At 36.5% G+C, this 25621-nt stretch overlaps 1 protein-coding gene across 1 annotated transcript; it reads right to left on the minus strand.

The window, feature by feature from the left end:
* Positions 1-14165: 14165 nt before the first annotated feature.
* Positions 14166-24152, minus strand: slc26a4 (solute carrier family 26 member 4). Its single transcript, XM_053508667.1, has 21 exons — positions 24129-24152; positions 23074-23210; positions 22808-22947; positions 22619-22729; positions 22314-22504; positions 21813-21977; positions 21209-21361; positions 20683-20765; positions 20451-20598; positions 20178-20291; positions 19875-19952; positions 19464-19559; positions 18371-18477; positions 18116-18185; positions 17908-18000; positions 17699-17794; positions 17188-17430; positions 16428-16482; positions 16031-16176; positions 14943-15020; positions 14166-14763 (listed from the first exon to the last, which is right to left on the minus strand). The coding sequence occupies exons 2-21, from the start codon at positions 23196-23198 to the stop codon at positions 14740-14742; spliced, it is 2316 nt and encodes a 771-aa protein (XP_053364642.1). The 5' UTR covers positions 23199-23210; positions 24129-24152; the 3' UTR covers positions 14166-14739.
* Positions 24153-25621: the final 1469 nt, after the last annotated feature.

Below are 25621 nucleotides of genomic sequence, written 5' to 3' on the forward strand. Positions count from 1 at the left end.
AGACTTTATTTCAATAAGTTCTGCAAGTCACTTTAAACCAACCACTGCTGTGTTCATCTGCAACAATTCAATATTAAACTAACTGTGACTTACCTTACAACAGTCAGGCAGTGAAGTTTAGCATAATAGATAAAAGTATGCCTCGTCTTACATTAAAGTATGTGTGTGTGTGTGTTTGTGAGTGTGTATGTGTATGTGAGAGAAAGGGAGAGAGAAAGTGAGGGAGCTACAAAAGATAGCCCATGTATGTTTGCTTGTGTGATTAATGCTTTAGTTGACTTTCACTTTTCACACGAGACCTTCAGAGTAACCAACAGAAAAATGTCAAGAGAAACACAAGTGGGTTATTGTATTGAGTCTTGTCCATGTTACACACATGCATATAAAACACCTATAGAAATTCTGTGGATATTCAAAAACTGGAGTAAAAAAAGTCACACAAAAGATATAGCAGCAAAAACAATAATTTTATGGCATCCTTTAAGTCATATTAATACATGGAATATTTTTTAATGCAAATAAACTGGAATTTATCTTTGCCTATTATTTTTGTACACTTAATGACTTACCAATGCAAGGCAGTACAAAATGATTTTGTCATGTTCTGATATATATATATATATATATATATTGTGGCGTGGGCGGGGCGGCGGCTGACGACCAGCATGCTTTGCGGAAATGTCGGTGTGTTCACCATGATGGGGAAAGGTGTTTGGGTTAGTGACTTCGGCCCTGTTGTGTGTGTGTTGAGGTGTGTAACGTGTGAAATGTGCTCTAGTTCAGGCTGACGCTGAATTAGATGTAGGCTCCTGAGTGAAGGTGCTGCTCATGCCATATCGGCTGTATGCTAAATAAAGTACTCCCAGCCATTGCATTGGGCAGCAAATAAGCTCGCTTGTCTCTCCAGCATTTCTTTAGGCGTAAAAACGCTACATTGGTGTCAGAAGTGGGATGGAGAGTCACGGGTTTGAGCGCACAACGGAGGACCTTCAGAAAATCCAAGCGGGCCGCCGAGTAGCGGAGCGACTACTCGCACGGAAGAAGCGCTTTCCTGACGGAGCTAGCGCGAGCCTACCACGGCAACCAACGCGGAGCGGCGAGGTGAAAATCCCGGCGCTGGATCTCGGGGCGGAGGCTGGCGCGGCGCAAGCGCCGGAGCAAGCTACAGCTTCGTGCGCTGTTAGCCGGCAAAGCGTCCTGCCGCTGCGCGAGGCCGAGCGCGCTGAGCCCATATCGGCGGTACATCACGGCGGAAGAGCCGAGCGACCGCCCGCAGCTCAGTGGCGCTCGGTTCGTGAACCTAGCCGGGGACAGGGCTACCCGTCGTGGCTAGGCAACAAGCAGCGCTCCGACGTTTCGCGGCGAGGCCGAGGCACGGGACAGCGTACACCAGCAGCCGCTAAACTAGCGCCGGGAGGACACTTGGGAAGCCGCGCGGGGCTTTACATTGACTGTGTGCTGGATGGCGTCTTACTGCGGGCGCTCGTGGACACCGGCTCCACTGTTTCGCTGCTGCGCTCTGGAATACTGGGGCAAGGCGGGCGTGTTCGCCGACGGCCTGATCCTGCCTTCAGCATCCGCACCGTTGCTGGGGGCTGCGTGAAGGTAAGGGCATGTCGCACAGTGCGAGTCCAGGTGGGTGGACGGACTTATTCCCACGGGTTCGTTGTGGGGAATGTCGAGGAGGACTGCATTTTTGGGTTGGATATTTTGGATAGATGGGGTGCGGTGCTGAACTTGTCCAGCGGAACTCTGCGTGGTAACTTCGGGGTAGCCAGGTTGCTCGGACCCAAACCACAGCCGGACAGGTTAGCAGCACACACCCGGGGGGTGGAACTTCCGGTAGCAGGCCGAGGGGAAAATCTGCGCGCTAACACTGGCGCTTTACCTCGCCGGCCGGGCAGCAAAGCGCGTGGCCGGTACTGCGAGCAAGTGGTGCGCCGTCGCGACGTAGAACCCTCGACGCAGGACGTCCCCCCCCCCGTGCAGTCCTCCAGGCTCTCCGGTGGTGATCAGCCGTCCGAGCCAGCGTGCAGCCGCGTTACTGCGTCACCCGCAGTCGCTCCGCCGGTCTCACAGAACTGTGAACCGCTCATCGCCAGGCAGAAGGGCCCCACCCAGCGCTCGCGGGCTCCGCTGCAAGACTTTTGGGTGGGGGCACCTATGGAGCGAATGGGCGTGGACACTCACAGCCAGGGGCGAGATTTTGCTGCTGGCGAGCAGGTGTGGGTGTGTTCCTCCGGAAGGAGAAGGAGGGGGCTCTCAGCCGGGCGTGTGTCTCACTGGGTGGGCCCCGGTACGATAATAGCTCGGCTCTCCGATGTCATCTACCGGGTGCGGTTGGCGGGGCGGGCACGAGTTTTGCTCCACCGGGACCGTCTTGCGCCTTGCCAGCCGCACGCCGGGGAAACATTGAACTCTGTGGAGGCCGGACCGCCTCCGGACTACGTTTGCGTTCATCCCTCACCTGCCAAAGGACGCCAGCGTTCCCACCGCCAGCACCGACCGCCTCCACGCTTCCGAAACAAAGTTCTTCATGGTGACCAGGGACGGTCACAGCTCGGGTGGGGGCAGTGTGGCGTGGGCGGGGCGGCGGCTGACGACCAGCATGCTTTGCGGAAATGTCGGTGTGTTCACCATGATGGGGAAAGGTGTTTGGGTTAGTGACTTCGGCCCTGTTGTGTGTGTGTTGAGGTGTGTAACGTGTGAAATGTGCTCTAGTTCAGGCTGACGCTGAATTAGATGTAGGCTCCTGAGTGAAGGTGCTGCTCATGCCATATCGGCTGTATGCTAAATAAAGTACTCCCAGCCATTGCATTGGGCAGCAAATAAGCTCGCTTGTCTCTCCAGCATTTCTTTAGGCGTAAAAACGCTACAATATATATATATATATATATATATATATATATATATATATATACAGGTCCTTCTCCAAAAACTATCATATTATGATAAAGTTCATTATTTTCTGTAATGTACTGATAAACATTAGACTTTCATATATTTTAGATTCATTACACACAACTGAAGTAGTTCAAGCCTTTTATTGTTTTAATATTGATGATTTTGGCATACAGCTCATGAAAACCCAAAATTCCTATCTCAAAAAAATAGCATATTTCATCCGACCAATAAAAGAAAAGTGTTTCTAATACAAAAAAAGTCAACCTTTAAATAATTATGTTCAGTTATGCACTCAATACTTGGTCGGGAATCCTTTTGCAGAAATGACTGCTTCAATGCGGCGTGGCATGGAGGCAATCAGCCTGTGGCACTGCTGAGGTGTTGTGGAGGCCCAGGATGCTTCGACAGCAGCCTTAAGCTCATCCAGAGTGTTGGGTCTTGCGTCTCTCAACTTTCTCTTCACAATATCCCACAGATTCTCTATGGGGTTCCGGTCAGGAGAGTTGGCAGGCCAATTGAGCACAGTAATACCATGGTCAGTAAACCATTTACCAGTGGTTTTGGCACTGTGAGCAGGTGCCAGGTCGTGCTGAAAAATTAAATCTTCATCTCCATAAAGCTTTTCAGCAGATGGAAGCATGAAATGCTCCAAAATCTCCTGATAGCTAGCTGCATTGACCCTGCCCTTGATAAAACACAGTGGACCAACACCAGCAGCTGACATGGCACCCCAGACCATCACTGACTGTGGGTACTTGACACTGGACTTCAGGCATTTTGGCATTTCTCTCTCCCCAGTCTTCCTCCAGACTCTGGCACCTTGATTTCCGAATGACATGCAAAATTTGCTTTCATCCGAAAAAAGTACTTTGGACCACTGAGCAACAGTCCAGTGCTGCTTCTCTGTAGCCCAGGTCAGGCGCTTCTGCCGCTGTTTCTGGTTCAAAAGTGGCTTGACCTGGGAAATGCGGCACCTGTAGCCCATTTCCTGCACACGCCTGTACACGGTGGCTCTGGATGTTTCTACTCCAGACTCAGTCCACTGCTTCCGCAGGTCCCCCAAGGTCTGGAATCGGTCCTTCTCCACAATCTTCCTCAGGGTCCGGTCACCTCTTCTCGTTGTGCAGCGTTTTCTGCCACCCTTTTTTCTTCCCACAGACTTCCCACTGAGGTGCCTTGATACAGCACTCTGGGAACAGCCTATTCGTTCAGTAATCTTTTTCTGTGTCTTACCCTCTTGCTTGAGGGTGTCACTGATGGCCTTCTGGACAGCAGTCAGGTCAACAGTCTTACCCATGATTGCGGTTTTGAGTAATGAACCTGGGAGTTTTTAAAAGCCTCAGGAATCTTTTGCCGTTAATTGGTTGATTCAGATGATTAGGTTAATAGCTCGTTTAGAGAATCTTTTCATGATATGCTAATTTTTGGAGATAGGAATTTGGGTTTTTTTATGAGCTGTATGCCAAAATCATCTAAATTAAAACAATTAAAAGGCTTGAACTACTTCAGTTGTGTGTAATGAATCTAAAATATATCATTCTTGTCATTCTTGTCAAATATGTCATTCTTCTCACTATTGAACAGTATGATTGGGAGGAAATGAAAATAAGAATTTAAATGGACATCCTCTGGTTAGTTTTTAACAAACATTTCTCCATAAGGCACTTGAATGTGGTTTACCTCCGCTGGCATTTCTGCTCAAACAGGTTGTAATGCACAAATAAACTGGTTTTAATATTAAGTCACAAAGGTTTACGAAGTAAATTAATGTTTAAGGACCTATGCATGTTTATGTTTTGTAAAAGGTTGATTCAGTAGGAAGTCTAGACCTTTTTGATCAATTAGCGTAACAAGTATTTTGCTCACCTTCATATAGAGAGTTCATGAATAGCCTGAGGTGAAGAAGAGAGGCATTGATTATTACAGTAGTTTGTTGAAATCAGTAATATGATATAAAAAACAAAAGCTCACCAGGTGCTGTTTGTCATATCTTAATTTCATCTTTATTTTGTTGTATTTGTAATACGTTAGGCAGAGAGTATGTTGGCTTCAACCTGAAATCACTGATTACAAAAAATCCGATTGTTTTAACAGTTAATCTATTTTTACGAACTCTTTTCCCAAATATGACAGGCCCCAACGCTAGTCCATAAATATGTTAAACATTCAACTTATAGTATCACCTAACCACTCCTTGCAATAGTCAATGTTGGTGAAATATATGGGTAAGTTGAACAATTGTATTCCAGAAAGCTCAATAATCTGTGAAGGAGACAAAGTTGGAGATTAGTCAGAGTTAATATTCCATGTGTATTACCATTTTTTTGTAGTCTTTCATATTCCTGTAGTTAAAATATTCCCAAGTGTTTGTCCCATTAGCTAACTTACAAAGAGCCCCATCATATAACAATTATGCATACAGTATAAACACTCAAATAAACTTTTAGGACTAAATCTATTAATAATTCTATAGCAGCTATTTCTACCAAATTAGTTATGTGCAACCAGCAGAATGTTTTTGTCAATAAAAATATGCAATATAGAATCTCTCAATAACTCAGTAATTCAATGAGAAACACTGGCATACAATTTGCAAACAACCCAATGAAGACTAGTTAGATATATAGTATGTATAACTATATATTACTATATTACTAGTCTAACATATATCTATAGTTATATATCTATTTAGATATTTTAACTAGTCTTAGTAATATATCCATATGTATATATATATATATATATATATATATATATATATATAAAACGATGTATATGTATATAGTAATACAATGAGAAACACTGGCATAGATAATTATACAATTTGCAAACAACCTGATGAAGACTAGTTTTATATATATATATATATATATATATATATATATATTTTATATATATATATATGTGTGTGTGTGTATATATATATATATATATATATATATATATATATATATATATATACACACACACACAATTGCAAGCTCAGCATAAATAATTGCTTGCTCAGCAAGCATAAATAATTCTAACATAATTATTATTAGGGGAGGGAGAATGCTTATTAATGCTTTATTAATTGATAATAATCAAATAATATTTTATTAAACAGATTCTTTAATATGTGTTTATTTGCCACAAATGAGCTACGTACACAATACTGTGCTTATCTGATTCTACAATTTGGACACATCATTGAGCTGTATAAACATGCCCTTCAGGTTAGCAATGACATTGTCAGCTGACAGTTACTGGACGCGAGAAATGGAGCACAAAAATATCGAACAGGATTATTATAAGCAAAGCAAGTGTTTTTCACTCACTCTCTCATTATCTGTATTGCGTTATCCTACATATAAGGTTATGGGGGACCTGGAGCCTATCCCAGGAGACTTAGGGCACAAGCGAAGGTACACATTGCAGGACACTGGCTTGTATGTCTTTGGACTGTGGAAGGAAACCGTAGCACCCGGAAAAATTCACCAAGGGAGAACATGCAAACTCCATGTCCTTCTAAAATGATTTTCAATGGTCTTATAATACCCCACTCCTAACGCATATCCAACCTACCATCTGCGGTGGTTGAAGTAGAGGCCCGAGGCCCATGACTGCTATAAGTACCATCAGGCCTGAGATCACCCCTGCTACCTGCAACAGACAGTTCAGAATACAGTACCAGGAGAGAGAGAGAGAGAGAGAGAGAGAGAAAGAGAGAGAGAGAGGGGCTATCAATTGCTATTGGACAAAAAATGACAAAGTAGATAAGATTTACATTCCAGAGCATGAGTGTTATAAGACGTCTTGTTCTCTACCAGCTTTTTATCTCTGTTCCAGAAAGTTAGTGATAGTGATAATGACTAATGTCATTTAAATTCTCTCCTACATTATAAAGGTTTTTTCACCATGTATAAGATCTCATTTAACTTCCTCATATTTAAAATAAGCCATCCAAACACACATGCTATCGTACACTTCTTTTTTGTATTTTACTTATTTATATGTTGAATACAAACACCTACTGTATAGTTTGTATGACTGGTGTTTTTTTTACACATTCCTGATTATCATCAATTTTATAATCATGCGTTGTTGCATGCACCTTATGGACTGATACAATTACTAGAAAAACTGGAGACCACTATATCCTCAAATCCTCCATGCTTAGAAAATGTTTTGGAACAAACCCGTTGCCAAAAACATGCATAAAGGTCTATCCCCTAATGCTTGCCACTTGTTTTGATAAAACAGAACTGAGTACATTTAAAATTTATTTATTTATTTATTTATCATTTATTTTATTCTGAAATCCTCATTTCTCTCAGCATTCTTTTTTATATTGATGTTTTAATATTTCTGGCCTCTTTACAACATGTCATTACAAATATCATAGGTGTTAGCATAGGTAATATGAGAATGCCACAGGAAGTCCTCTCACCCACTTGGAATACTATCAGTGATATGGATGCAATAAAGGGATTTTAGATCCAATGAGTAAGAAATTCTTATGTTAAATTTCTTTCTTTGATAAAGATGGTTAAACACTTTTAACACTTTAAAAAAAAAACACTTTGTGTTTTGTTGTGAATTGTTAGGGCCTGGCACAGAGTTTGTAGAAATAGTTAAAGGGTTAAAGCTAAAAAATAAGCTTTAATTCAGCTTTATTTAGCTTTAATGTAATCAGTGGTATTATATCAAGTTGAAGCCCATGTGCAACCATGCCTGTCTTTTTGTACGGCAGAAATTTCTGTCTAATTTATTAATACAAAGAAATATCTTTTTTAAGTTGAGTATCTTATACCTTGTTTACGCTAAGTTGTACTTTTTCTATTGTCAGCCAAATACACTCCCTGTTTGGTAATCAGAGAGTCAATCAGAGATGAGAAATTAAATAAGTAGATTGGATAAAGATATGGTTTTGACATAAAATTACTTTTATTTAACAGCTGTTGCAATGATGGTCTAAATAAATTGTAAATTCCAAGATCTTGGCGTGTCAGCTTTTGACAGCAGCCACTCACATACGCAATTAAAAAGAAGCTATTGTGGCTGTGTGTGGAAACAGACGCAACCATTTTGAGCTGAGAGATCAACACATGGAAAGCAGGTGCTGTATATATATGAAATAAAAGATGGTCTCAACTAACCAGCTATTATCTTTTCTAAAATAAGAATTACAAATATGATGTAACCAAACTACTGAATCAGCAGAAATTAGGGTTGGTAACTTGGTCCTTGTTTGCCTCAGATTGTGCAGGGGCGTCGCACCCGTGGGGGATGTGGGTGTTTTAACACCCACACTTTTCCCGGTGAGAGGGTTCAACACCCACACTTTTTCTACAGTTTTCCCGCAGTTTTGAACAAACGCCTTCGCCCCTCCGTTTCTCTGGCCGCTCTGCGTCTACGCTCGCCTCTCCCCTCCCTCTCAAACATGACACCGGCTGATGATTGGCTGTTCTACCTTAAGTCCCGCCTCTCTTGGTGTGTTAGATTTATCGGTCAGCTCGTGCAGAGGGGGCGGGAACTTATGGTTGTTATGATTATTTACATCTCCGTAAATAATCATCCGTTTAATCTTTGGTACTTTGAATGTTTATGCTTTTGAGGTTTTTAAATAAGCTTGATATATGTTTGGGAAGATGTTCTCTTTATGTTATGTTGACATGTCGAAAGTTTTCTGTATTATATTTCGTTTTTTAGACTAATGGCAATTGCTAATTGGGATAGTGTTCAGTAGCTAACTTAGCTAAATTCGGTTATGTGTGTGGCATCAATGCATAAAGTAACTGTGATGAAGAAGGCAGGAAATTGATGATGAGGAACAAATTGACAATGTTAAGCAATGTATTTATGGGTTTATTGCCAGTGCAATTGATTTTTATATTTTGAGCTTTGTTTGTTTATTAGCTGACTTGCCTGTTGTGTTTGATTGTATCTGTTGAGGAGAAAAAAGTGAGAAATAATGTCAGTTTGCATAGCTGTTGACTATGGAAGATTATTATTTTAATGTGTATATTATTTCAATGTTTAAAAACAGTAAATTGTTAAATTATTTATACTATTATTTATATTATTTTACTTCTGTTTATATTATTATTATTATTTAGAAAAATCTTTTTGTGAGGACTTTTTTTGTTTTATATCTTCATTACTTGCTTATCTGCAAGTAAGCAAAATGTAACAGTCACAGTCCGGTCAGATCCATGTAGCAGTCCCAGTCCTGTCAGACCCATACCACTATCAAGCTTACCACTGTCCTTTTGTCACGCAGTATCATTAAGATGCAGAAAAGAAAGAGGCAGGAGAAGATTGACACCTTTTTCAAGAGAAATCCTGTAAGTGAAGTTGAGAGATGAAAATTGAAAAATGTTGACATTAAACAACAGTAGCCTATTGCCATTAGATGCTGTTTGCATTTATTTCATTGTATTACTTTTCAATATTCACTGACCCAAACTCGCCTCAACAGTGTTGCTGTGTGCCATGTACATAAAGACAAGCTGGACAGGGGAAACAAAAAAAAGGTTGCTGAGCAGTTTGTCTCTTGTAAGGAGAGCAGAAAGAGCACTTTTGGTTCTTTTAAATGAGAGATATAGTTGGTCATATATTATTTGGTCAGTTGTTGTTGTTGTTGGTTGCATTCATATATGTACATAGTTGTTTATATTTTTGTTCTGAATATACAGTATGTTGTTTGTATGAAATGTCTGTATATTTGGAGTAACAAAATAATTTCTCCCTAAGATTATTAAAGCATTTCTGATTCTAAATCTTTAGCAAGTCAAGCAAGTGTGTTCTGAGGGTGTTTTTAGTATCACTCTAGTATCACTATCACTCATTTGAATTGAAAGCTTTTTATATCTTGTATGTTAATACCTTTTGTACCCTTTTGTCATTGTATTCATCATTTTTATTGTTAACAAACAAACCACATTTATCCCCCACACTTTTAAAAAGCTTGCTACGCCCCTGAGATTGTGGATATATTTCTGCTCTCCAGGACTCTCTATAACATTCTCTTGTAAATAATGCCCCAAAAAGGGTCAGTCCCATAAGCTAACTGTACAAGGCATTGAATGAGCTAGTTTATCAGTGCTTGAACAGCCTTTTAAACATTTAAGATAGGACTTGCTGCCACCTTATGGAAACAGTTGAGAATGCAGCAGTTTGTGTCCTTACCAGTAATTGAAAGGTGCATGTTCAGGCTTACAGTATTCAAGATATTATGGTTATGTGTTAAGTTTTGACTTAAAATTTCTTTTAATTTTTTAAACACTGAACAATTAAGCTTTGACATCTCTTGTTGAACTCCTCCTCATTCCAAGCATTTTTCTCAGCTGAGGCCAAAGTGGGTCACTTACAGCTCAGCAGGTTCAAGAGTATAAGAGTGTAAGCCCTGTTTCTGTTATAATGTTTCAGAACATTTAAGGTTTAACAGATCAAAAGATAATTTAAATCAAGTTTTAAACATACATGTGATTTTTTTTCTCTTTGGTAGTTTAAATGCCTTATATAAATTACTTATATAAATTTTATTGCATTTTGATCTATTTTACCAATTTAACATCAAAACTAACAATAAAACTTGTTTGTAATAAAAAAGAAATACTATAATTTATTTATTAGATAACTTTGCCTTTATCATCTTAGACAGTAGGTAACATCTTAGTTAGCCAAAATACCAAAATACTATACTGCATATACATGGCTGTAGGGCAGATTATATACTGTATATATATATATATATATATATATATATATATATATACTGTATATGTTTGTATGTCTATATATATCATCAATCTTTCTATGCACCATTTAGTTCAGGAAAAAAATGTATAGAAAGAGTAATGATAAATAAAAGTATAAAGAATAAAAGAGTACAGACATAAAGTCAAAGGTAAAATGACTATTGTGAACATTATAAAAAAGGAGCATATATACATATATATGCATAATAACAATAATAATAATAATAGTGATCAATGTGTGTGTGTGTGTGTGTGTGTGTGTGTGTGAAGTGTGTAACTGATCAAAAGAAAGACACTTAGATAATATTAGTCAGTTTAGAGGCCAATTAAAATCAATTTAAATAAATAAATACATCTCTTAAGGATTTCCAAATTATGTTTTAGTATTTCAAAACTGAACCTAAACATTAATTTTGCAGGAACAAGTAGCAATTGTACAACATTTTACAATTTAATTTGATTAAATTGGTCTATTCTACACAACAATAGATCTTCTACAATTTCTGAACCCTAGTGCTCACCCTTCCATCCTGTGTAATAGAATCTGCAACTTTAGTATAAATTTCTTATGGACTTCCAGTGGGGCAAAAAAGTATTTAGTCAGCCACCAGTTGTGTAAGTTCTCCCACTTAAAAAGGTGAGAGAGGCCTGTAATTTTCATCATAGGTATACCTCAACTATGAGAGACATGATAAGAAAAAAAATCCAAAAAATCACTCTGTAGGATTTTTAAACAATTCAGTTTCATATTATGGTGAAAAATAATTTTTTGGTCAATAACAAAATTTCATCTCAATACTTTGTTTTATACCCTTTGTTGGCAATGACAGAGGTCAAAAGTCTTCACAAGGTTTTCACACACTGTTGCTGGTATTTTGGTCCATTCCTCCATGCAGATCTCCTCTAGAGCAGTGATGTTTTGGGGCTGTCCCTGGACAACACAGACTTTCAACTCCCTCCAAAGAATTTCCATGGGGTTGAGATCTGGAGAGGTTAGGCCACTCCAGTACCTTGAAATACTTTTTATGAAGCCACTCCCTCATTACCGGGCGGTGTGTTTGGAATCATTGTTATGCTGAAAGAGCCAGCCAAGTTTCATCTTCAATGCCCTTGCTGATGGAAGGAGGTTTTTACTCAAAATCTCACGATACACGGCCCCATTCATTCTTTCCTTAACACGGATCAGTTGTCCTGGTCCCTTTGCAGAAAAACAGCCCTAAAGCATGATGTTTCCACCCCAAAGCTTTACAGTAGGTATGGTTTTCTTTGGATGCAACTCAGCATTTATTTTTCTCCAAACACGTAAGTTGAGATTTTACCAAAAAGTTCTATTTTGGTTTCATCTGACTATATGACATTCTCCGAATCCTCTTCTGGATCACCCAAATGCTCTCTAGCAAACTTCAGACAGGCCTTGACATCTACTGGCTTAAGCAGGGGGACACATATGGCACTGCAGGATTTCAGTCCCTGGCAGCGCAGTGTGTTACTGATGGTACCTTTCGTTACTTTGGTCCCAGCTCTCTGCAGGTCACTCACTAGGTAATTTTGACCCCAGGGGGTGAGATCTTGCGTGGAGCCCCAGATCGAGAGAGATTATCAGTGGTTTTGTATGTCTTCCATTTTCTAATAATTGCTCCACAGTTGATTTCTTTACACCAAGCTCCTTACTTATTGCAGATTCAGTCTTCCCATCCTGGTGCAGGTCTACAATTTTGTTTCTGGTGTCTTTGACAGCTCTTTAGTCTTGGCCATAGTGGAGTTTGAAGTGTGACTGTTTAAGGTTGTGGACAGGTGTCTTTTATACTGATAATGAGTTCAAACTGATGCCATTAATACAGGTAGCTAGTGGAGGACAGAGGAGCCTCTTAAAGAAGAAGTTACAAAATCCTACAATGTGATTTTCTGGAGTTTTTTTCTTATTTTCTCTTTCATTGTTGATGTATACCTATGATGAAAATTACAGGCCTTTCTCATATTTTTAAGTGGGAGAACGTGCACAATTGGTGGCTGACTAAATACTTTTTTGCCCCACTGTATCTCTTATCAACAGTTACATCAGTATCTTATTTGTAAACACCAGTTAATCTCCTTGCCTATAAGCTCTGTAAAGCACCAGGAGAACAGGAAGGTTCAGTGTGTTGAGTGTGGGCTCTGTGCAGGCTTGGGGGCTGGTGAGTTGGCAACAGATTAGGTACTAAGTGTTTGATTTTCTGTCTTTTTTTCAGTACTTCTTTTTCTCTTTACTTTTGCCTTTTTTTTCAAAATTTATTTTTCTCTTTACTTTTTTTCAACACTTCTTTTTCTTTTTTCTTTTCTTTTTTCTTTTTCTCTCATCTTTTATCTTTCTTCTATACCAGACCAACATAAATCCAAATTCATCCAATACTGGATGTCAAACTAATGTCCGCACACTAGAATTTCTACAGTCAGGGCCTATATAATTTGAGTGTGAGTGTGAGAGATAGGCCACAGATCTGCCTGTCCAGAACTCTGTGGTATAACGGCCTGCAGGTTTGCCTGCAGAGAGACCTGCAGCGTTACAAGCTCCTTATGTCACTAAAGATGGACACGCTGTTTAGAAAGTTTTCATGCTGTACAGCATTCCTGAACACAGATTATAAACAAACCGACCGAAGGTTGTATTGTTGTCCACAATTTATCAAAACCCTTACAAAATCATGAAGATTAAAGGTGGTTTCCACTCTTGTCATTTTGTATAAAACTTTCTGCATTTTATAAAATTGTACAAAGTTTCGCTACAGCGTATTAACTCAACCACAAATGGGTATTGGTGGTTCCCAAGGAACAAATGATTTACCAGGTTGACTAAGCGGGGTACAAACTAAAACAGAGAGCATGGGACCCAGCTAAGGACATTACCACATCATGAATGTTAATCACCAACTACCAAACATCCAAAGATGGTCTGTTTCATAATGTTGCTTATCCCCAGCAGGGTAATCTCACATACAAATTGAGTTCTAAATGCTTGCAATATTAAAATCCCTTTTGAAATCTTTTGGGTTGGAAAGATACACTCTCACAAACAAGAGACAAATCAAGAAATAACATGAACCGCCAGACACCAGAAAATGGTCTCCAGACCAATGTTCCAATCAGTATAACAAACATTTTTTAAAGTAGTCATCTTGTAACATACATATTCAAAGTAATTCTTTTTATTATAAATATTTTTTTCTCTACAAGATTAAAGAAATAATGGGAATAGGGCAGATACAGCAAAATATGCTTTATATTTGGAATTATAACAACAGAAGAAATATAGAATATATTGACATTACATGAATTATAAAGTAATTATAAAGACAAGAAAAGCAGAACTCTAAGACAGTTGTTACATAAATGCTTTTGTTTTGGTGTCAATAATTTTCGTCCAATTTTCTTGTAACTTTATATACTGTACTGTTAGAAGAAAAAAAAAAACTCCAATAAAAATAATAGCAAAATAAGAGAGACAGCATCAAGACTTAAACCTGTATGCCTCATTAGATATGTACTGTATCCCCTTAAATGATATTGTGCTGAACTGCATTTAAAAACTAAAGAGGGTACAGCAGAATTATATATAGTATATATAAAGCATATAATGAGCATTTTTAAAACGGTTATTGTGCAGAATGTATGATAAATACTTGGTAGTTTAAAAAAAAAAAACATCAGTGTGGAATGAGCAATGCATATACCGAATGAATGAAGTAAGTGCTGTAAATATCTTAAAGTGTGGTACTGTATGCAGTGTTATACTGTATTGTGCTTAAATTTATGTAGCATATACTGTATGTATACATTTTATTGGTTTCATTGTGCCTATGAAATGATTCATAGTTCTTGCCAAATAATATGCTTTAAGACTAATATGTAAGCGGAGAATTTAAATGTTTATTATGGTGATTCATCCCTTAAAATCCTATCCTTTTAAACCAGAGATAAAATTGTAGCAGGAAATACTTTTTATATGATAACTAAGCATATTCAAGTGTATCATCTGAATCTATTTTCTGTTTTTGCCTTCTTGGCTTCTTCCTAGGTCCAAAACCAACCAAAACACCAAAACAGGATCTGATCAGGCTTAGCCTGAGAGCCCATGGATAGCCTATAGATAAAATAGAGAGATATTTTTACTAAATCATGACATAATGAAAAACATTTACAGTAGATTCCTAACATTCAGCACTTTTTATACTATAATAATTTTACTAAAATATTAAACCCTATTGTATGATCTACTTAATTGATGTGTTTAATTTTATAGCAATAAATTGAGTCACTGACCCTGCGCTGGTTGTCATATGTCTCAATCAGGTCTTCATCATCAATGAAAGGTTCTTTGTCATCTTGCAACTGTGAGATCTGGACGTTGGAAGAGAGGCAATACCAATTTTTTTTTATCATAGTTGTAAGACAGAAGTTCCAACCTTTTCTAATCTCAATACATTAGGGAATACCACCTGACCACCTGATGTTTTCAAAAAGATGTGTGACGTAATTCCACCCATTACAATAGTGGTCAGGGTGATGTGTTAGATTTTTTTTTTCACTTATTCATATTACAGGGGTCCTTGCATTCATATTACACATAGGTGACTAACATTCTAATATTTTAAAATATTGGTTATTTTTCAATTATGAATTTAAAATAAAAAATTATATGTGAAAAATGCTATAATAAATAATAATGGCTACTTGTGATTTGAAGAAATACTGCATAGGAAGTATGTGGCCTAGACATATACTAATGCTGAAGGCTTCTGATCCAAAAAATTGCAATATTTACACTATATACTTTACAATATAATGTATATTCCAATGATTACAAGGCATATGTATGGGTGTATATGTAACACACCTTACTGACACACTTAAGTGTGATCTTTCAGATAAAATTATAGGTTGAGCATTTGTTTCAGGTTACAACTGGCTCATAGATTTACTGTGTGCCCAATCATTTGAGAAGCGTGATACTTCCCTCATTTGATTTTGCATGCAAAAGTGGAAAATGGAATAATAATGGTATAGGCTGATGATGTGCTCGGCCCCGGAAGCTGGTGCTAGATTACTGTGATTTTATAACCTCTCAACTGTAAACAAGTCTTTACAGAAACTTAGAGAATCTTTTTGCCGTTTTAGACATATTTTAAAACTACACCTACAGTCTCTCAGAAGAAGATAGGTTTAGCTTAAACATTTTGCCAATTAGTAGTGTTAAGACTATTTAAACCTTTTGTTTTTAGAAGAATTATTTAAAAAACATTCCTTATCTTAGTAGTTATTCTTTGGCCATCATTTCTAAATACAACTCAGGTTTTCCTAACTGAAGCATTTTATTTCATATCCAAACTTAATCTGTCATTAATATATACCTTGTCCATCATCGGGTCATCTGTGATATCACTACCAGTTTCAATCTTGATGTAGAGAATAGCATCATGGACGGTGAGGAAGAGCATACCTCTGTGCACCATTTGATCAAAGAAGCCCATGGCTTCCATCTTCATGATAAGCTCATCTATAACATATTGTGTTAATTAAGCATAATCACATTAATTACAAAATGATCATCTTTTTTGTTCATATATTTTAAACTAGGAAGCACCGTGATTTAGTCATAATGCAGCATGCTGATTTCTGCTGTGTAAACCCTTACAAATTGACTTTCTCTTTCAGAGGAGGGTCCAAAAAAAGACCATGTATCATTAACTACTACAAAAAAACTATTTTAGAAAACGGAATGGTTTGTTATCCATCACAAGTACATACCATCACAGCCAGCTATATATACGTTTACTCCAATGCGTATGAATTCCTTTATAATCTGTGAAAAAAAAGAGACTTAATGAAGTCATGACTGGTAAAAATTCCTGAAGAGTCCAGATATGACACAAAGTTAATTTCAATTTCAGTTAATTTTTATACATTTTAAATGGTTTTTTTTTTCCGTTTTGGGTACCTTGGTAAATATTTGTACACATACACTAAATTACTTAAAAGTAAAAAATTGTTACAGGGTCACCTTAAAATATAAGGTATGCTGTGTATTAAGAGTATTGCCCCACTTTATTATTATTTAGAAATAGCTAATAGGTTAGACAACTGCACGAATGGACAACTTTTCCAGACATCCGGATCTCAGATCGTGTTTTTGTTGGTGGGTCCCGCTTCTACTGTACTTGCAAGACGTGTTTAGGCGTGTCGCTAAGGTAACTGGCTGGGAGGCTGACACTCCAATCAGTAGTTTAGAGCCTCAACCGCTTAAGCCAACACTTCCTCAATTAACAACACTATCTCAAAGTCTTAAGTTGTGGTAAGTTCTCAAGTAGAGTTTCCAGAATTCTTTAAATGTTACTTGAAAATGGATATATTATTACTATTTTTATTCAGTGATTCAACCTACAAGAAATTAATAGAAATCATTAAGAGCATCATGCTCAAATGGCTCTACCTAGAACCATGAATAATGACTGCAATACTTTTTACTACCTTGGAATTTTAGCTATCCAGTGCCTGAATGCACACCTACCAGTTTGAGGGACTTTGCAGCCATCACATCCACAAAGGAGACAGCAGTGAAGTCCATCACCAAGCTGTGGATGTCGACATTGGGGACATTGACCTTGACAGGCAGTGCTGCTGCCCAGTCCACTTGTACCTCTACAGCTTCTTTTTTCCCTTTCTGGCGTGGTTCTACCTGCTCTTCACTCTCAAACGCCTCATTGATCACTCCACCATTGCTCATAGTTGGGTCCACAGACACCAGGCCATTCTGCAACAGACAAGTGATGAGTAAAGAAAAAAATGGTTTCTACAGCAGGGTTATAGTGTTAAAGGGTCTTTTGTTTTTGTGTACCAAAGGACAAGAACATATTTACAATTCATCTTTGCTCTTAACATTTAATATTTCTGTTTCTCCTCACACTGTAAACCACTCTGAACTGTTCTATATAAATACAATTGTTTAACAATGATTGGCAATTATTTGTTATTATTATTATTATTATTATTATTATTATTATTATTATTATTATTATTACCTGTGTAACTTTAAGTTTCCCCTTCTTGATTAGACCATGAATCTTCTTTAATGCTTTGTTTCTTTTCCTAAACACTTGCACTGCATCAAATCCCATCTGGCCATGTAAAGTTAAAATGATATTAGTTCAGCAAGAATGTCTACAACAAATACAAATAATCAAGCTGATCCTGTAATTAAGAAATACAAGCAAACACCTGCAGAACTTACTGTTTTCTTTAGCCGGTCTCTCAAGTACTCAATGTTGGCAAAATATATTGGTGCATTACACTTAAAAATCTTTGTCCCGGGACATGAGAGAACCTGAGAGGAATGTTTAGTACCATGCAAAAAGAAATTTGATCAGTCAAAAAACTGAATTGTTTATTAAAAAGCATAGGTTACATGTTATAAAAGTACATGATATTTTATTGCCTACATGTTTGTAGTCTTTCATATTCTTGTAAATGTCTGTGTTGGGTATATTTCCAAGTGCTGAACATGTTGGGCTGAAAAGAAGGTGGCAAATTTATTTCATATTTTTTTATAACAATAATTTATAATTGTTTATAATACCAAATCTTTGGGAAAACACTTCAGGCTTGAAGTGTTTGTATAGCATGACATTAAATAATAATAATAATAATAATCATAATAATAATAATAATAATAATAAGGGGCTAATTTTACTTACAATTGTGTCCTGAGAACCACAGTGATAAGTTCAAACACTACACCAGCCAGCAAACCAATATCCAGCCCCAGAAAGATGCAGGCAGCGAATGTAAACACCCAAATAAACTGTGACAAAGTACATAATCAGCATGTACACATTAATTGTATTTTAAACAACTGGCAAAATAAGTAAAGGAATTTTGTCAGTCTTATCTTTACAGAGACCTAATAGGAATATGTTTGGCATTTGATGTTTAATACCTTTGGTATAAACCTAAAGTTTTCTATACAGAAAATATTTGATTACTGTGTATCCTGAGCTCAGGTTACTGCCTGTGCAGTTTCCATATGTCTTTGTGGGTTTCTTTTGACTTTTAACTCTCCTGCTTAACACACATGGTCTGGCCACTTTAAGGTAATTTTTTACATTGGGCACAATTGATATGTACTATGCCCAGGAACAATTAGTTCCCCTCCCCAGTCTGCCACAGGCCACCATTCACATAATCTTTGCTCACTGTTCTCGGGTATGCTTGCATATTTACACTCACTTTTGTGAGCCACTATTTAACACAAGAGAAGAATAAAAAAAGCAAGTTATCCTTCACTTTATGCCTAATGTTACTGATATTTGATATAATTATGTATAATGTTCTTTTCAGCAATGCTCTTTTGTGCCTTCTCGCATGACTTCCTACTATTACTGTAGCTATGGTTGTGTAGATCAATTTGACATCTAAACAGCGATCTACTTTTGTTCTCAGGTATGATTGGCTTCTATATCTGCTTCGATCCATACCCATACCTTTTTAAGCAAGCATAGAGCAATTGTGTTCTCACTAATCAAAATTAACCAGACTTTGGGGTCCAATTGTTCTCTAGAAGTGCCTGGGGGCCTAATTTGAAAATGCCCTAAATTGAAATGCCCATCAAATTTCAGTAACTGGTGCTTTCGTTGTTCACTTGTGTAACTTGTTATGTTCATAATAAACCGTGCACCTCATGGTAATTCTATCCATTTAATTCTATCCATTTAATCCATTAAAGTTATACAAAAAGTTACAAAAGTTAACCTTTTTTTGGCTTGCATGTATGTTGCTAAAATTACTTACACAATCAGCTTTGTTCTTCCTCCATAGTATAGGTATATCATGCACCTGCATAAACATGCCTTTCAGGTTGGCAACAACAATGGCCCCCAGCACTGCCTGGAAATTTAGAAGTGAGAAGAGACATTTCATTTTGACTGCATGTTTGTTTGCATGTAAATTTTACAGATGTGGGCAAATTCAGCAAGTTTCTTTATGTGGCTGCTTTATCCAACAGTGCACTATGTATATTTATAGATGACACCTGTTTATGTATTTATAGACCTTTAGATATTTTATTTGGATACAACTAACCCAAAATATTGTGTATATCTGAAAACCTTGGAAAATGTTCGAATAATAAATACAATTAAATTAAATTAAATCAACCAAATAAAACTCTCTGATTACATGTTCTTCAGACCTTTGGCATACCTTTTGTAGAGGCTGAAGTAAAGGCCCAAGAGCCACAATCACTATAAGCACTATCAGAGCCGAAATTATGCCTGCAATCTGCATTTACACACATACAAAAAAACACAAAAAAGAAAAGGGATGTGTGTGTATACAGTATACAGTAGTAATAGTATATATTCCCCACAAGGTAAAGTACCGCATGAGGAAAACCTTTTGGGTTTTTTGGTTAATAGGGTTATTGTTAAGGATTGTGTTTTACAATGTATTACACTTATAAGCTGCATTATGCCAGTGAAAGCACAGTAAGAAAAATGTGTGTACCTGAGTTTTGCCTCCAGTACTTTCCACTATTGCTGTACGTGAGAGTGCAGTGGTGGCCACAAAACCTGAGAAACTGCCACAAAAAATGTTGCTGATTCCAAAAGCTATCAATTCCTGTAGGAAAAAGGGAAAAGTTCGTATTCTGGCTTTATGTTCTTTTTAAGTCAATTATCTTTTTTCTAACAAGTGATACTGGCCAGTTAGTCAGTAAGCTCTCTATCTTATAACACAGTGAGTAAAATAATTCCCAAACACACACATGCACACACATACCTGATTTCCATCAACCACAAGATCATGTTTTGCTGCATATACTTTAGCCACTGAGATTGCAATAGCATAAGACACCACTGCAGTGGCAAAGCTTGACCCCACCAAACTGCTAAAGATCGTTACGTCTGGCGATCGAGGTGGTATAAATCTATTTCACACACAACAAATTTCATGTCACATTTTATATTTTGCACCAGTACTAAAATTTTATGAAAAAAAGTCATATTCTTACCCTCTTGGGACATTTGCCACAATGCCAGAACCATAATTGGCATTAAGGTTTAACGCATAAGAAACTCCTGCATCAATTATTGTCTGGAAGACAGAGACAAAGCAGAGCTAATAATTGAGAACCACAAATACACTTAAGGTTTATATATGTTCTCATGTTAAACAAATCAAATTTCCTGTTATAAAATTATACTTTTAAACTTGTAGCACAGTTATAAAAAGCATTTAATTTATGGTTGGGGTATCTGGTACTGATAATGTTCAACAATGGGAATGCTTCTCGTTTTCAAAAATTGAGATGAGCATGGGTTGTTTTTTGAATCTGATTTTACTTTTCGGCCTAAGTTTTCTTATAAAAATTATATATATTTTTTACTTTCTATCCAGAGTTTTCATTTATGTAATGCTGCATTGCTAAAAGCACTGTACAAATATAATTACATTTAATATAGAAGTTTTTTAATAAAAATTACTGATGATTTTGAAAGGAAAAGATTTTATAAAAATTTATTAAAGCAGTTACCTACCACAAACACTTCAATGGGGATAGGCACTGGAAGTTGTTTCTGAAATCTGGTGTTGAACTCTTTTACAAGCATTACCACAATGATTGTTAGTACTCCAGCAATCAGGTCAACTATGTTGGTTTTCTTAATGTTTTTAAATATGTCCCCAACTGTCTAAAAACAAATTACAATTGGGAAAATTAATTTAACATTTATCATTACAATCACACGTTATAGTAAATAATTATTTACTATAAAATTAGTGAATAAAAACATTATTCATAATGACAGTAATCTGGTGCTGTAAATCCTTTTCTATTTTTCATATAAAGACATTTTATAATGATTCATATGTCTGGTCAATGTTCTATTGAATCTTTTTGACATTTCATTTGTTACTAAAAGAAAAATTTGTCCAAACACCAACAAAAATACATAAGCTTACATAATCGGCTTAAATTACAAATATCACCTCATTGCACAATTTTTAGCAACATTTAAGGAACAAAAAAAATCCTTTTTTTATGGCTAACCTTAAATAATTAAAAAGCAATAAGAAACAATTATTTCTTGATTAAACTGATAATGTTCAACAATGGGAATGCTTGTCGTGTTGCATACTTACATAAAAGTTTGCCAGGACATCATTGTAGTTTCCAGTGGGAACATTAAAAATCAATTTGAGCTGAGAGATTACCACTTGTACAGCTGCTGCTGTGGTGAAGCCTCCTACCAGTGGGTCGGATAGATAACGCACCAAGTAACCCAACTGGACCACACCCATCCCCAGCTGGAAGACAGTAATAGGATAGGTATTTACATCAGAAAACAAAAATAGTATCTTAGAAGCATCTGGACCCAATTTTGCTGTGGCTTATTTTCTCCATTCATATGTACGTATTTTCACAGAAAAAAGAAATTTGACATTACAAACAGCCAAACATACATATTGCACAAACACAAAAACATCCATTGCAAGATTAGAAGAGATTACAGCCTTTGAGAATATAAGCATGTGGGTTAATACTGTAAATGTAAACGCATATCAGACACTCTGGGGTCAGTGGAAGGAGTGTTTAAGGTGTCTAGTAGGAGCAATTTTTCCTTTACTTTAGAACAACTATACCTGAAACAGTCCAATCAGCACAGTCATGGAGATGCTTATTGACACTCTTGCTGCATCTCTAGCAGTCGTATTGACCACCATTGGAGCTGTTCCATTCACACCTGTCCCATTCCCTGGCACCATGAACAGTTGATCAGGAGCAAGATTCAACACCTGTGCTCCCATCATCAGGCAAGTTACTGGAAATGGGCCTGCCCCAGGATCAGACAATAAATACGGAAAAATGTATTTGATTATTAAACAATGCAAATGGTTCTCATATTTTATAAAAGTTCCAATCTTTATGAGTTTATCATCAACCCTACCTACAGATAGATGTCTAGAGGTGCCCAAAACAAAGTAGGAGAGGATTGGAAAGAAAGCAGCATAAAGTCCATTTACAGGAGGTACATTAACCAGCAGTGAGTAGGCCAGTCCTAACAGAAAAAATGTAATTAAAAAATACTATAAAAACTAAGAGATCAAACTAATTATTTTCCCTGAACAAATCTCACCTTGCAGAGCACACACCATTCCCACAGTGATTCCTGCTACGATGTCGCCAGGAAGCCATGGTCTGAGTTGATATTTTGGGAGCCAATCAAGAATTGGGAAAAACTTCTTAATAATTCGCATGATTGATTTAAGAGGGGAACTGTAATGAGAAAATACACATAATAGTGATAAGGCAAGACAGAAATTGTCATGGTAGTTAACACTGCACATAATAAACAGTTTAATCAAGACATAAACAAATAAAACAAAGGTAAAACAGACTAACCTGAAGCAATCTTTTAGCTTTTCTTTGAAGCTCTTCTTTTCTCTGGCTTGCCTTTCATGAACATGTTCAAAGGCACGTGTAGAGTAGATCGGCCGAGATACATTATATTGGTTCTGGCTGTCCATTTTGAAGATAACCTGTTTAAGTCAAAGTGCTGATTTTTTTTACAAAAAAAAAATCGGAAGGGAATAACAAAAAGAGAAATAAAATGCATGTACATTTTATTGACAGGGCAATGTGGAGAAAACACAGAAATCAAATCCAAATTTAGCAGTTATGCTTAGATTTTGGGGGAAAAAAGGAAATCCTTGCAAACAGTCAAACCCATTGTAGATGCTAAATAATATTCTAAATAGGTTAAATAAGTAATTTAATGTTATTTTGTCTATTCTTTCAAATGAATTTGCATATTATTATGATTATTATTATTGTTGTTGTTGTTGTTGTTGTTGTTGCTTTTGCTATTGTTGTTTTTTTGTTAAAACCACTACTACTACTACTACTACTACTACTACTAATAATAATAATAATAATAAAATGTAAATTCATTTTTATAAAATTATTATGAATAATTATTATTACCATCATCAACAGCAACAACAACAACAACAATAATAATAATAATAATAATAATAATAATAATAACAGCAATACTACTACTACTACTACTACTACTAACAATAATAATAATAAAAATTATTATTATTATTATTATTATTATTATTATTATTATTATTATTCACATATTTTTGTGGCATAAGCGAAATTGCATCCACCAGAACATGCTGTTATAGGAAAATACCAAACATTAAGGTGGTAATTATTTTTCTATCACAGCACATCAGAGTGTTTTGTTTCTTACTGAACCTACTACATTAATTTATGCTTTATACCAGTTTCAAACATTGAAAGGATTTAGACTTAACACATTTTGTTAGTAGAATGTATGCCATTTTATAATCCTTACCTGGCAAAAAAAAAAAAAAAAACTTCTTACATCTGCTTGAAAATTATTAATCACCCATGACTTGACATAAGTATACTTGTAAACATACTCAATGTCATCAATTCCAATTTTTCTATAAATGCAGCTTCACTTGCTTTTTCTCACTCTTCTTCTTCTTTTTCTTCTTCTTTCTCTTCTTCTTCTTTCTCTTCTTCTTTTTATTATTGCATGTTATCCTTCTGTTTCTCCTCTCTTGTGTCTTCTTACTCTCTGTTTGATTTCTTGTTCTTTCAGAACATCACCTATATATGTGTCATTAGTCTTTATTTATAAGCTGAGTCGGGTTGTGGGAGGTGCCAACATGAGGGCAAGCAATAAAGCTGGCTGTCAATTTGTGTCATTCCTTACATGTTTTAAGTTAAGGTTTTTTAGGATCAGTTTTTTTTTAACCAAATCAAGCTATCCTTGATCCCAGATGAGCACAAGTTAATCTATAGTGGAAAGACAACAAATGTAGAAATGACAATCATGTAGAAGATGTTTCATAAATAAAGTTTTGCAAAAAAGTGTTCTTCTTTGACATTTCCCTTAGGCAGTTGGGGCACATGGTATTGTGCGAAGGAACTTTAGGTCCTGTTTGGTATTACATTGGCAATGCCTTATAATGATCTGTCTTAATTTTTAAAATCTTGAAGACTTGATGACCTGCACTGTGTTCTGTTTCCTAGTAGGGATTATTCTGTTGTTTTTTTTTCTCTCCATGTGACAGTTTCCTAGTAGTATGTGCATTCTATGCTTTTTCGTTCTGGTTGCAGAGTTTTTTATGTTTGTGGATAAGCTGTTCCAATCAGGAAATACTTACACAAAAATAGTGGTTTAAGTTATAATAATACATAATTTTTTCCACTATCTAAAACTATTACATCAAACATATATATAATCAATGTCATATTTATAAATTATGTGTAACAATAACCAGTGGTCAATTTGTTAGAAATGTCAAATTTTAGTTTCAAACAACTGGGGTTGTGGCATTTTTATCAGTAACCATGTGGAAAGATAGGGTGGGGACAAGGAGGTTATTGTTTTATCCAGGGGTTTTATTTTCCAGTAAAAATGCTTAAAAGAACAAAGTTACATAGGATTTTATTTTGTCAGGGTTTTAAAAAGTACTTATTTATAAAGAAAAACTACATTCTCTAAATATGTACAGTACAAATAATTAGTTAATACATTTTGTACCTAGCAAGCCTACTAATACAACTACATAAAGTGCATATAAGTAGCAAGTAACACAAAATATTTACATATTAAAGCTATTGCTAAAAACATATTTTATAAAGTTTTATAAAGTGAAGTAGAATAAAGAAGTAAAGAAAAATAAATCCTCCTTCTGATTGAAAGGAGTTTTTATAATTATAGGGTCTCATAATCTGATTTACAGTTCCAAGGTCCCACGTTTAACCCTGAGCTCAAGATACTGGCAAAACTAAGACTATTGGCAAAATTGCTCCTGGTGTAAATCAGTGTGTGAATATGTGTCCAGGATGTCATGCCATGTGATGGGGTCCCAGCTGGAGTGTATTCCTCTTCTGAATTTGT

The sequence above is a fragment of the Clarias gariepinus genome, chromosome 12, assembly GCF_024256425.1.
Source record: "Clarias gariepinus isolate MV-2021 ecotype Netherlands chromosome 12, CGAR_prim_01v2, whole genome shotgun sequence".
NCBI lineage: Eukaryota > Metazoa > Chordata > Actinopteri > Siluriformes > Clariidae > Clarias > Clarias gariepinus.